This window comes from Serinus canaria, chromosome 5 (assembly GCF_022539315.1).
Source record: "Serinus canaria isolate serCan28SL12 chromosome 5, serCan2020, whole genome shotgun sequence".
Classification (NCBI taxonomy): Eukaryota; Metazoa; Chordata; class Aves; order Passeriformes; family Fringillidae; genus Serinus; species Serinus canaria.
The window spans coordinates 52,827,322-52,841,678 of record NC_066319.1 but is presented as its reverse complement, the minus strand read 5'-3'; the positions used below and the strand labels follow the sequence as shown (position 1 = coordinate 52,841,678).

General features: G+C 41.6%; 1 protein-coding gene across 2 annotated transcripts in view; it reads right to left on the bottom strand.

Moving 5' to 3' along the window:
- Positions 1-1,364: 1,364 nt before the first annotated feature.
- The window catches only part of KIF26A (kinesin family member 26A), a 94,814-nt gene continuing 81,821 nt past the window's right edge, over positions 1,365-14,357 (bottom strand). For both annotated transcript variants that reach the window (XM_050975036.1, XM_050975037.1), the window contains exons 8-15: positions 13,633-13,895; positions 13,198-13,381; positions 12,746-12,905; positions 10,936-11,098; positions 6,991-10,375; positions 3,353-3,543; positions 2,314-2,464; positions 1,365-1,824 (exon numbers count right to left, since the gene is read on the bottom strand). In XM_050975036.1, coding sequence (XP_050830993.1) covers positions 1,649-1,824; positions 2,314-2,464; positions 3,353-3,543; positions 6,991-10,375; positions 10,936-11,098; positions 12,746-12,905; positions 13,198-13,381; positions 13,633-13,895 — 4,673 coding nt within the window. In that variant the 3' untranslated portion in view covers positions 1,365-1,648. The remainder of the gene's footprint in view (positions 1,825-2,313; positions 2,465-3,352; positions 3,544-6,990; positions 10,376-10,935; positions 11,099-12,745; positions 12,906-13,197; positions 13,382-13,632; positions 13,896-14,357) is intronic.

Sequence of the window (14,357 nt, the reverse complement as noted above, 5' to 3'; positions counted from 1 at the left end):
TGGGGCCCAGGGCTTGATTCCGATTCCTTGTCCTATTGTGGTTTCAGACCCATTTTTAATTGCTTTTTCTCATCAGGGAAAACAAGTATGTGAGCCGCAGGTCTTTGTTCTGTAAACTATTAAGTGCTAAGAGAATATAAGTATTATCACTGCTATTTATTTCACCCTTTGGTGTTTTGTCTCCCTTTCCTGATTGGTTTATGATGACGAATGTCAGAGCTCTGTTCCCAGTTACACACCTCTTGGGCAAAGAGACAATGCAGTGTGACATTTAACACAGAGTACCAGAGACCATCCTCCCTCTTCTCACTACTAAAATCACATGCACAGCAAAAAGCACTTGTAACAATAGATGTATCTTTTATTCACAGATAAAAACTGAAGCAAGCTGTTATAATACATATTTATACAAAGGATTTGAAAAAACCATAAAAAGGAAGATGATTAGAAAATATGAATTCATTATGAAATGTGGTATTACATACACTATTAAACCTTTTCAAAAGTATTTGTTTGGCAACAATTTATCAATAGTTTCCACACTTAAGTGGCCTCCTTCAAAAAAGCACAAATCTCATGCAGCATGTATAAACTTGATCCTGAGGGTTTGCCTTCCTTAGAAAAACTGTAAAAAGATATACTATTTGTCTTAAAAGTTCAAAATGCAAATGCTATATTTATAGTCAAAACTATATAAAAATATGGACCTAACTTAACATTTACAAAAACTTTTTTGCTCCTTTTTTTTTTTTTTTGCTTGTTTTATGGTTTTGGTAATAAACATAATTCTCAATTCCTGCAGTCAGAGAGGAAAAAAGAAAACCAAAACAAACCACAGTGCCCTTTGTAGACTTCCTCACATTAAGTTTACGACTCCAAAAAAGACCAGGTCTGTGAAAAGTGAGGTTAGTAACCAAGGAAGTAGGTAAGCAGTTAATATATATCTATATATGTATATATAAAATGGAAAACAAACATTTATTTTGATCTGGAAAAGTAATAATACAAAACCTGAAGGTAAAACAATCATTTCAAAATGCCATAATACTCCTTCTCAATAGATAAATGTTCATAAAAATATCTTGAACCCTAACCAAGAAAACAATTATAATACAATTTTAATTTTGCTACATAAAACAGCTTTTCTATGAAACAAGAAGGCAAGTTCAGGTATGAAAACATAATTTACTTATTGCTTTTGCTACAATGTTGTTTGTTTTTACATATAGTCATAAATACACTATACAGTATAAAATATTTCGTAGGAATACATTTTGTGGTCTGCTTAGGTTTGCTGGCTTTAATTCTAGCACCAAATACAAAAATGAAAATCAAATGAACTTTAAAGGCACTTCCATTTCATGTTTGTTTGTTTGTCTGTTAATTAAAATCGGGGTTTGTACTAAATTTCTTCACTTCCCTCTGGTAGAAGCAATACTTGTCCCTACTTTTACCTTTGTACAGCTCAGGTCACGTTGAGGCACCAAATGATTTATGAACATTCCCACTCCTCAGCTGTTTCTTTCTCTTACAACATTCATTGTTGCTTTTTAGTCTCCACCTTTCCTCCTTCACTTCCCAGCTACTTTATCCATTTACTTCTTCATGTCCCAGCCTCACTTCCTTCAGTCCCTTGAGAAACCTCTCCTCAAACCTCCACCTCCCGCACGGCATCCTGCGCATCGCTTATCCCGATATCGAAACACGTCACTATCATGATGTGTGACTTGCACAGATTAACACACTGCTCCAGCTCTTCTGTCACTTGTTCCAGGGCCTCCAGGTACTCCTGTGACTCCTTATCAAGATCAGGATCCACTTCAACTGTCAGACAAAAAAGTACTGAGTAAGAGAAACAGCTTATCATAAAACATTTTTCTATCACAAAGCAGCCAACATGGTAACACTTAGTTTCTCTTGAACTAAGACTTTTTCCCCCACTTTTTTCAGCCGAAACAAAGCTCTGTCTTGAGGCTTCCATTATGCACAACACTCAGTCTGGGAATAAATCTCATGCCTCAATTTCCCAGCTATAACATGGATATATGGAAAGATTTTTTTCCTTCTTTGGAAAGAGGCATAATAAAAATTACATTTAATATTAACAGAACCATTTAAATGTTCTCTTCTGGTTTGTTTGGATGTTTTTTTATTCAAGCAGCATATTACAGAAACACAGATTGAGTCACAGAGTATTTTAGGCCTCAATTCAGCAAAATATCTTAGCAAGTGATTAAGTTTTTCAGTGGGACTGCTGACATGCTGAAAATCTGTTAGAGGCTGATCATACTCCTGTTTTTGCAAAACACTTACAGTCTTCTTTCCACTTATTTGGATCCATCATCAACCTGCACTTTGTCTCTTCCAACTCTTCCTTCAACAATTCATGCTTTGCCTTTATTTCTCTGATTCGCTGCTGGCGCCTCTCCAGTATCTTCAGCTTGGTATGGAAATACATCAGACCCTTTTAAGACACAGAAAAACCATTCCATGAATTTTCCTGTTGTGAGCTGGCCTATAACAGTCTGACAAAAATTGCTCCCATCTTACTACTCGTAAGAGTGAGCAGGTGGGATGTTTTATTTGGTTGTGGGGTTGGTGGGGTTTTAATGGGTTTTTGGGAGGGCCTTTTTATTTGAAGTTTACATTAATGGATTATAATCCATTAATGGATTAGAGGAATCGCAAACTACATCACTTGAGCATTTGTTGCACTTCTCTGAATTAGCAAACATCTCTTAATACATTCAGAAATTACTACTGTTTGTAGATAATTCTTTTTTCCAGTAGTGATAATGATAAACACAGCCTAATGATAATGTCAGAGTTATAGTTAATACTAAAACATGAATTCTTATTTTCTAAAAAGCATTCCTACCTTCTCAACATCCTGGAAAGGCTATTACAAAAGAAAGGGGAAAAAGGCATCAGTAGAACATAGAATTCTGGTCTCTAAAGTAGAATCAGCTGAAGTGTTTTTCAATTTCAACTAAGTCAAACTCAGTATATCCCTGATTTAATAGAATCCTGTCATTTACATAAAGAGTTAATGACCCTATGGTTGAGGGAGGCTGTAAGGTTCAACCAGCCAGGCTAGGATTATGAAGTCTTCTCATAATGTATTCATTGGTAACTTCCATTTACACCATCAGTCATGTTAGACACAATTAATTTTAGACAGTAATCATTTTCATTTTCTGTGTTAAGGGTACCCCAACATATGAATTGTAAAATTAATAATTATAGTACTTTAATTGCACTCAATTTCCTGAACACCATTCTGGCATTCAAGCAAGGACTTTGTCTGTATATTGTAATTTATGTTGTCTACAGTTGTAAAATATGTGCTTACCTCAGTTTCCTCTTGTCTGTGTCGCTGTAATCGTTCCACATCATCAATCTCATAAACTTTAATTTCAAATGGCTCTTTCAAAGTGCCTGGCAAAGGTGGTAGATCAACCCACTGGCCAGTGGCACTGGGTTTTCTTCCTAAGGAGGCAGCATCTGGCAATGGTGCAGGAATCAGTCTGCGACGCTGGAGACCTAAAACACAAAAACAAACATTCCTCAGGCTCTAAGAGACTAACACGCTGCAGAACACACTGCAGTGAATTAAAGAAAGATCTAGGCTCTCAGTATACTTAGGAAGAAATGCTTTTCTTGATCTTTTCCTTTTAGTAGAATACCCTCAGGCTGCGAACTGAGTTACTGCCTTGACAAAGTAGGTTTCACTTGGTTTCCAGATGGGAGCAACAGCAGTTCCTCTCCCAAAGCAGATGTCTGAACATCAGTTCTTTATTCTCTCCTTGCAGAAATATTTTTCCTGGATTGATTTTTCTTTGGTGGACTACAATGGTGTTTATTACCTTGCAAAGGCAGTGAGATAGTGAATAATCTAAAACTAATACTGATAATGACTTACTTATCTGGAAATCTTCTGCTCCCCCAGTTAAAGCCAAGCAAGGCTATCTAAGATCCCTGTCACTGCACTACATCTTTGCAAAGCTCAAACAGTTCCCTCCAGAACTACTGCTGCTATTTTAGGATGCTAAATACCATCACTTTTCAGTGATTTTGTGGGATTGAGAGGCATTCAGAAGGCATCAACCAAGCTACAACTTGAGCACCTCTAATGTTGAGACATCTCACACTGGTTGAGACACCAGTCACCCAGAAGCTCAGTGCATAACAAAACTCACCAGTTCTGGGAGCCTTCACAGAATGCTCCCAGATTTTCCAAACAAATCCTACTGCTCCATTATCCTTCTGCAAGGGTTCAAGTTTAATGAAGCAGAGACTGACATATCCTTCAGAAATGCTGATGCTTTTGATTGCAAGAGTTGGCACTCTGGTGCCCAGCATTTTTTTTTTTTTTTTTTTGGTGATTATTCTCTTACCATTCTCTAAAAATCTGACCTTTACAATACATGGCTCAAGCATGAGTACATGAGTACATGCCTGCTGCTCAGGCAACATTAACAAGCCTGCAGCCCAATCCTTAAAAGGAGGGCTGAAGGCCACCAGAAACAAGCTGAAATGACACAAGGTAGCAGTAAGTGTAAGCTGCCTTTAGGTGACTGGAGACAATAAATTTAGTAGTTAATCGCCTCGTTTTATTAAAAACTAACTCAGAGGTGAAGATTCTTGTTTCTTCTGCTCTTACGAAAGGGAGCACATCAAACAGACAAAGCATCTCCGCTCAAAGGAAAATGCTGCCAAAATAACTTCTGGGCTAAGACCTCTACAGGAGATGTAAGCACAAGTCAAGGCTGTCAGATAAGCCCTGTCATGAACTCCAACATGAAATGAAAACAAAATCCCAGCAGGCACCCCCAAAGCAAAACACCTCCACTGATACCCCAAAAGTTACCTGCTTTACATATTCTTAAGAAAAACATCTCTCATTCTTAATTGCATCCCTGCTGATTTCTAAGTAACAAGAACAAAACGGGAATGTTTTCAAAAGGGGAAGACTTGATTCCACTTTGACAAAACCGTTCTCACAACCCCAATCCATTCAGCCTGAATCACCACTACTGTCCTGCTGGACAAAGCCACACACTGTAACCCTGACCCTGTAACTGCTGATAGGAGATCCCTCTGAGGAGGACAGCAAACAGATGGGGTCAAACACATGCAATATGCAAGCAAACTTCATCTCCTTCCACTGTACAAGCCAGGGTCAACATCATTTCTCCATTACAAGATAAGGAGACAGGTTTACAGTGACATACATAGGAGTAGGATGTGTCCTTAAATCCAGAGACTCCAACATAGTCTGGTGTTACCTAAGTCACTCCAAAAATATCTAACAATGTACAAAAATTATAATTATTTTGGAACAATAACAGGTCTGAAGCAAACATTTCTCGTAAGAAATATTTGATGCACTTCCTGGCAAACCACATTTCATGCCTAAAACACATTATTTTCTCAAAGTCTACAGCACTCCAAAAAAGTAATACATAATTTACTGATATAGAGCAATTACAACTGGAAAAAGAAATAGTTTGTCATTTTTAAAGACCTTATAAGTATTTCCTAGGGCAAAAACAAATACAAATCCATCAGTGGGAAATGCCTTCTCAATATGTGTGCAACTTATACAGCTGTTAATATTGATTTGTGGGAAAGGTTTAAGAGGCAGATATGCTATGGAAAGAGAAGAGCAGCAAATATTACACTAAGTTTCCCAAATGATTTATCACTTGCTGAAGCAACTCAGTTTCCTTGACCAGAAAGCCCCATGAGATCAACTTCATTCATTTGGTTTTACTGCCAGAATTGAGCATCGTGGGTATCTACAGGGATTGCAGTAATTGCCACTTTCCAACCAGAAGTTCACAGCCAGCACACTGCTGATATTAGTTCCTACTGTATTTCCAGCAGTCAGTATGCCCAGGGTGCTGAAGGAGGCTGCTGGTCATGATCTACATGGCACTGGTTGCCATTGGTTTTCATTAGAATACCACAGGATCTCCACCTAGATCTGAGAAATGAACGCTGTAACACCAAGCACATGAACCAGATTTTGAAGCTGACTACAAATACACTTGGACTGCAGCTCCACTTACATGAGCACCAGCAGTGAGAGCAATAAGAAAAGGCACCAGAGGGAAGGAAAGAGGACCTGGCCCCCATACGCCCACCTTTACTTGGTGTGGTCAGACACAGTGAGCCAGAGTTGCCTCTTCCAAACAACTCTCCCAGTCAGTTTCCTACTGTGTATAGTATCCACACACACAGCCTGAAATTTCTTAATATAAATACTATTAGAGTGTTGTACAATAGTGTTGTGATTAGCTAGTAGCATTAACCCAAAAGTCACACATCTTACATACACACCCTAGAGCCTTACCTTTGGGTAATCTAATGCACATTTAGCAATCCTCATTAACTCACAAACACTCTTCTCCCCTCCTGGCCTATTCCTTTGTTTCTAAATTACAGTCCTGGCCTATCTCTCTGGCATTCCCTCACAGACACCTAGCAGCAGAGCTCCTCCTCTCTTCACGGCCCTTCCCTCACCCGTTTTCCAGGATCACTCACTGAATCCTCACAAAAACTCATCAGCACTCAGACAGCACCTCACTTACCCCAACCCACCCACAGCACCCTCCAATTTGGGCCACCCTGGCCCTGGCCCTCCTGAGGGTGGAAGGAATGTCCCCCACCTGCCGGCAGCCACCTGCCGCCTCCTCCCTCGCAGAGAGGCTGCCGGCACCCCGGGGCACCCACACCTCTCCTGCCCTCTCCACCGCAGCACCTGTGTCACACCTGCAGCTTTGAAGTAAAATAAATGACAAGTAGCTGCTGTCACAGCAATACACATGCACACACAAGCGCATGCAGTTCAGTCCACCTCCCTGCTTTGAGCTCCCTCCAAGCCTCCTCTCCTCTCTGTCAGAGATGCCACAAAACACCTCCATGCTCAGGATGCAGTGCAGCACCAGCCAACACCTGGCACCAGCGAACACCTTCGTGTCTCACCTGTTGACCGTTTCTTGGGGGATTTAAGGCTCCTCATGCGGCCGGGGGAGGACATCCCGCTCTCGCTCATGGAGTCGTGTGCCGAGGAGGCACTGCCGGTGGCCTCGCTGTCCCGGATCATGCTCTCATAGCCGCTGCTGCCCCCGCTGTGGTAGAAGAGAGCCGTCCTGCCCATGGCTGGCGGCAGCTCCCCGCTCAGCACGCTGCTGTTGTCGCTGCCGTGCCCGCTGCTGTAGCGCTGCGGCCGCCGCGGCGCCGTTATCTTGCTGTAGGGGGACGGCAGCACCGGCATCTGCGACTTCTCGTCGCTGAGGTTGATGCCGCTGTCATTGCCACTGTCAGAGTCGGTGGAGCCTCGGAAGTGTCCCGCCTTGGCAGAGCCGCCCGACACCAGCTCGTTCACGCGGCTGTTGGCTGCCCTCATGGCCTGCTTGGTGCCCATGATGGTCCCGCGGCCCGGTTTGCCGCTGACGGGCTGCACAGAACGGGGGGCTGCCTTCCCTGCAGGGGCCAGGCCAGAGCCCTTCCCTGCAGGCTGTGCCAGGGACTTCACAGAGGAGCTGAGAGACTTTGACCCACTGGCAGAGAGGCCCCGGTTTTTATTCCCATTGGCCTGCACCTTCTGGTTAGCTGTGGGTTTTGCCTGGTTGTTTTTACCAGGTGCAGGGGTGGGGAAGGGCAGTGGTAAACCCATACTGGAAGCAACGGGAGGGACCCCCAGCCTGGGGACAGAGCGCCCTGCACGGCTGCTGCCAGTGCTCCCGCTGTCCCTCACCACGCTTGCTTTGGATCCGACTGATGTCAGGCTGTCACACCTCTCCAGAGACATGTGGCTCCCGTATCGGTGCACAGTTTCACTCTTTGATGCCTTCACCTTTAAGCTGGATGTCATCTTGGGCAAAGAGTGGTCGCCCTTCAAGTTCATTTTGCAGCCGGCACTCTCACTAAAGTAAGATCCAGCTTTCAAGCGCAAATCTGCTTCGTCTTCAGCCTTTGGCGTGGCAGCTCTGGCAAAGTCCAGGCCAGAAGCTTTCCCTCCACCATTACCCAGACCAACAGGCTTCTGCTCCAGGCTCGATTTACGCACAGGAGGTGTTGGAGGTGTTGGCCCACCTGGTCTGGGCAACATGGTTGATTTCTGTGGTGCGTTCTTCTTCCCCAGGGATGATTTCAAGCTGCCAGTGGCCAGGGGAGCATCTGAATTCCCTCGGGTCACACACTCTGGCAAAGTACTGTTAGCGTGTGACACCGGCATCACTCCCAGTGTGGTGGCTCCTCTCTTCAGCTGTGGCATCTTCATTGCAATTTCTGACTTCTTGGCGGTTCCACTGGAGGATTTGCAGGCCATTTCACAACCATCCACAACCCTCTGCGAACAGGCGAGCATAGTTTGTGACTTTGCTGGCCTGGATGCTGTGCCAAAACCCTGGGCAGCTTTTTCTGGCTGCTTCTCTGTACCAAACGTGTGAGGTTTTGGAGACAGCAGTGACTCTGCAGGTTTTGCTTCCAAGTGATAATCGGTGCGTAACAGCCAAGGATCTTCAAATATACCATGTGGATTCTGCAGCTCTTTATAGCTGAGGACAGTATTATTGTGGATTGGAGAAGAGGTAGTTTTTGTTTTCCTAGGAAGACTAGAATGTATTGTTTCTATCACAGGCGCATCACGAGAATTACTAAATTTGATTTTTACTGGCTGATCAGTGACACAAAAAGCACTTTTTATCTGAGATGCTTTGGTAGTTTCAGAGGTTTGAGGGCTTTTACTGATGCCTGAGGAAAGCTTGCTGGAACTCAAGCTCTCACTCTCCAGCTCAGAGAAGCAAAATCCACTGTCATTCAGAGCACTTTTCAGGGGGACACACAAATGGGATGAGTCCAAGTTGAAGGGTTCCTCGGATTTACTACAGTTGTAAGATGACTGTGCGACAAAACTGTCACTAGACTGGGCTCCATCACTTTCAATTGTACAAATGCTGACTTCACTAAGCCATGAACTGATGGAGGAACGTCTGCTGCTGGTAAAGGGATCCTTAGCAAAGGGCACAACAATATCAATATTTACACCAGTAGAAGTCTCCTGTGAGGTATAAGCATCAAACTCATCATTTATGCTGCTGATAATACTGACCGGCCTCGAACCCGATGCAAGGGCCTGAAGGGAGCAGTCACTGTTAAAGCTAATGATACTGGAAGGTCTCCCATTATCCATAATTCCACTAATAGAGAGCTCTTCCACCACTGTGAAAACAAGCTCATCCTCTCCATTCAGCTCAACAGGCTGCTGCAAAGTCACTGTGGTGGTCAGTATATCCCGATCAAAACATTTCCCTCTGAATGCTGACCTGAAGCTGTGTACCTCTATCGCACCTGACTGACTCTGGGTGTTGCTACCAACAAGGAATGTGCTTCCTAAAGGGTTCTGCTCAGGTTTGTTTCCCATCTGTTTGCTCATTCCCACAGGAGGAGTCCGAACTGCATTGCTATTGTCCAGCTCCAAATTCACAGCTTTGGAGCTTGGGGAGTGTTCTCTCTGCTGTGGAGGGGGAGGCGCTGGGCTTGGCAAGGGTCTCTTCACAAACAAGGACTTTTCCTTAGTGACACATTCAGCCGTGGCCTTATTCTGCTCTGGATTCCTCAAAGGGCTACACCTTGCAGTCTGCAGGGAATCAGTGATTGTCTCTCTCTCCCCCTCTAGGATAGAGTCTATTATTTTGTTGTCAGCTCTGCTCTGCAGCTTGGAAAGCTCTGCTTTCAAGTGAGGTGTGTTATTTTCTTGACAGTTGCCATTGCCACCCCTTGGCGCAACAGCCTGGAAAGGAAGGTTATATCCTTTTTTGGGAGATGCAGTTTCTTGTGGAATTGGTTTCTTAAATCCTCCAGAAGGAGAGGATACTTTTTCTTTTATCAACTTAGACTGTGCGTTTTCTGTACTTCCAGGAACAGGACTACAATTGGACCCAACAGAGATTTCTCCACAAGCAAATTTCATGGGTTCCTCACTTCCATCTATGCACTCTAACCTTTCCTGCAGTTCAGCAAAAGTGTTGCATTTGAAATGGTCCTTGTCAGAACTTCTACTAATAGCAGAATTGTCTTTATTTCTCTTCTTATTTAGGGATGGGATAATGGGAACAAACTCTGGTGGACCTTCATTATCTGTCAATTCCCTGTCAGACAAAGCTGCACCGTTGGGACCAACATAGATGACAGTATCACAAGACTGTTCACTGCTGGAGGAATAATCAGGATCACTGGATATATTCAGGACAGGAAGGTCAGGGTCAAGGGCAACAGTTCGTGGGTGGAATGGTCGCAAGTGGGGCGGTCTCCGGACATGTCCTTCTTCACATGAACTCTCTCCTCCAGATGAGCTGGATGCATACTGCAAGTGACAAGTAACAGTAAATTTATTAGTAGCAATTGCTAAATAAGCATATACATATGCAGAAATTGATTAAAAGGTCAGGTTGCAATATAATCTGTGCTTTATGTATACTATCATAACTACATCTAGTGGGCAAATATTAGAGGGAAGGGTAAATTAAAATAACATGCTACATAGATTTTAATGTATTAGTAATAATATAACAATCACACCTTTTCAGATATTTTCCATTAAATATTATGCATTATCTTTCTCCTCAATAGTTTTCTGTTCCTCTTCTATTTATTGCTTTTTAATTAATACTGATAGAAGCTTTCGAGATAGTTCCACATATAAGCAAAGAAAGAATACGTGTTTGAAACAAAAAGAAGAGAATTTCAGGATTAAGGATTGGGGGCAGGATGATGGCTCAGTGCCAAGTCATTTGTCAGTTCCTCCCCTGAGATTTTATGCATTTTGTATTACTTCCTACCATAGAGAAATCCCATGTTTCCCTACTGAGAGGTTAGGAAAACTCATTTTCAAATGAATTAATTTCTGCTTGTTTGTGAACCAACCTTGGATTTCTTCTTTCTCATGCGGTGGATTCGCGATGCGAGCTGAACAGTTGTGAGAGTCTCTGCATAATTGGCTGGGGAGTCAGAAATGTGTGCAATCATAGTAGTCCTGCAGTTGATATTCCCAAGTGATTCCCTCAACAACATTGTCAACTTGTTGTCCCTGTGCAAAAAAAAAAAATGGATTATTTAAAGAAACCAACACCTTTTTTTGCAGAATTTTACACCACAAGCTGTGCTTTCACTCTCATGCACTCATGGTACATGTAGATAAGAAATATGCTCCTGTTATTGACCACACTTAAAATGTGTCTAAATGTACACATACAAAGGTACCGATATTTTAATTTATCTGCCTGTGTATTTACAGTAGGGTAAGTCATTTTGTTGCTTAGAAAATTGTAAGCCAATTGACTGAGAACTAGTTTTCTCAGGTTTATGTCATACTACCTAAAGAGCTCATGAGTGCTGTATTTTTAGCTGAACAGACTTAGTACCTGGATAGCTACACTCTGTGAGCTTTATGCAAACACTTTTAACAATAAGAAATATAAGAAGTCAACAGAAATTGTAAGAAATCTCTAACTGGATATAACAGTGTTAGATATCAGAAATAAAAGTGTCACCCCAACTAATCTACTTTCCATTCTGCCACCTGTGGTCTGCACTGACATAGCAAAAGGGAAGCAGAACTTATCTCTGAAGGCTTTCCTGGTGATGTAAAGCCTCCACTGTGGACAGTAAAGCTGACAAGACAAGTGACATTTTGTCCTCCACTGGTCTCCAAGACATCTTTCCCCACAGCTCCTTGGAGTAGGAAACTCCCTAAGCAGGTCCAGCCTGAGGGGAACTCCTGTCATGTCTGGTCACTAAACCACAGTAGGTGACCAAGTTGAGGATCTCCCTTCCTTATTCTAACCCATCCATCCTCTACTCAATACACAAACCTACCAAGTAGCCTGAGGAAAATATCTCTCTGCCTGATACAGAAAGAAAAAAACCCCACCTGTATGAGATGCATCACTAGATAAATATGTGAAATGACATGATTGATAATGCATTATAACTTGGTGCTGTTGTTAAGACAAGCAGCAATTAAATTTAAGGACTGAAGGCCAAGTTCTGGTAAGGGTGCTTACAATGTGGCTGTTGTCTTTAAGCTGGGCTCCCCACAGGTGTGTATGACACAAAATTGTTGTCACAGACACTCCACAAAGGAACACACCAAAACATTCACTTCTGCTAAATTAATGTGCAACATGGTGGTCTTTTTTTTTTTTTTTAATTTAAAAGATGAATCATCCAAAAAGACACACAGAAATAACAACCTTTGGTGACCATACTTGATAAATACTCAATTATTTTCCAAAATTTCAGTACAATTTTTACAATTTCAAAAAGAAGATAAAATCCTGTGAAATTTGGTTTCAATTATTCACTAAGTTCAGCTGGCTGAGATCAGCCAGAAATTCCATATCCAGGAAACAAAGAGAAGGAAAGAAAACATCTTTTTTCGCTCACTTTTTCAACAATCAAACCCTCCGCAACACTTCACCCAAATTCAGTAGACCAATATACCATTTTTGACCATCTAACTAAGAATTTCACGTTACCTGAACATTTGAAAACCTGTATGTATGTTAATATGGACAAGTAGACAAAAGATATGTGCATTAAAAGAAGACAGACCCCTCTCTGACAGCATTTCCTTCAGCATCATATTAGGTGAACAGTAAATTGTTGATGCAATCCATTTCCCAGGTAACACCAGCCACAAATTTAAGATAATGCAGACTTAGAACCCACTTACTTATATGGCACATGCTTAGCACCATTAATTAAGGCCAAAATGACGTTGCCCAGGGCAGAGAGAGACAGACACAGAGAGCCTCCTCCATCTCGGCTCTTGCTCAGCACTTTTTCACAGCTCCCCAGATCAATGAGGTGCAAACGACTGCGTCCTCCAGACACTAAAACAAAAAGGGGAAAAACAGTTGTACATCACGTTCTTGCATGGAATCAAGCCAAACCTGGTATTCAAAATGCATTCAAATGAGGAGAATAATGAATACAGCATGGGATAATGGCTAAATTAATGTTTAATTATAAGGAAACCAGATATTAGTCACAGATACAAAAGTTAAAGGTGATTCAACTGGCTTGAGAGTTCTTTTTTTATTTTTAAGTTATTGCAAAATATTATTAAAACTAATGCAAGACCACATAATTTAAAAATAAACAACAAGGTAAGAACATTCATACTTCCTCCTTTGCCACTCTTCTCCATGCGATACTGGTATATGTGAAGAGTAAAGAGCATGTGTGAATTCCTCCTATCTTCCTCCTCACATTCAGGCTTGCTGGTGCTCCTGGCAGCAATTGCAGCATCAAGGAAAAAGGCAGCTTTCTCTGCTGTTGGGGCCCTTAGCTCACTTTGGTTTTGAAGCTTGAATATAAACAAGAAAATGACTAATTAGCACAGGGGCATTTTTTTTTATTATTTTTTGCTGAACATGCTAAATCTCCAGGGCACTAAGAGAAACAAAAATGTACACCATGGGAGATGAGCTTATAAATTAAAAGCAATAAATTTTCTTTACTGGCTTAAAAGTTGTCATAATTGTTGTCAGATAAAAGGAAATAAAAAGTAGAAGAAAGTCAGGCTCAGAAAAATCTATGTTGTGCTATTCATTATACCTGGGTTCCACATATTGGATCTTCTCTCAGATAAACCCCAGGAGACTGGCCATCCTGAAGGCTGCCAGTGGCTACTTCAGCTAACAAATCCTTAAGGTTTTCATCTTTGCCACTGATCTCTACAGCAGATACTCTAATAGAGAAACGAGTTCCAGTTTTTTCTTTACGTTCATTGATCAATTTGAAGAGCCAAGAAATTGCACAGGGGATGATACCAAGGCTTTGTGTGGAGTTATCTTTCCCAATCATGGTAAAAGATTTTCCTAGAATGAAAAGACAAATATAAACACAATTAACCTTTCTTGTACAAGGCAGTATGTCTTCATATTGCCTTCTGATATCATCATGGTACATTATGTGTAATGCCATGTGCTGCACAGATAATGGAAAGAACAGATGAAAAAATTCAAAGTATTTAATTAATAATCCATTACTATTTATTCAATTAGGTTTGCAAGTTTTGTAAGCCAGACCCACAGCAAATTAATGATCTTTTGATTTTTATCACAATGCAGCTACATAAACTTGCTCTCAAATAAACTAATCTGATGCTACATTTTACCTTTTCAAATTAAAACTTACAATCACAGTGTAGAAATAAACCGTGATAAGTTTGCAAAGCTAATTAAAAAGAAATTCTAATCTATTCATATACTCCAGGTTTATTGTTCCAGGAGCTGACAGCATGTAATTACCAGACTGACATAGTAATTAACTGTAACGAA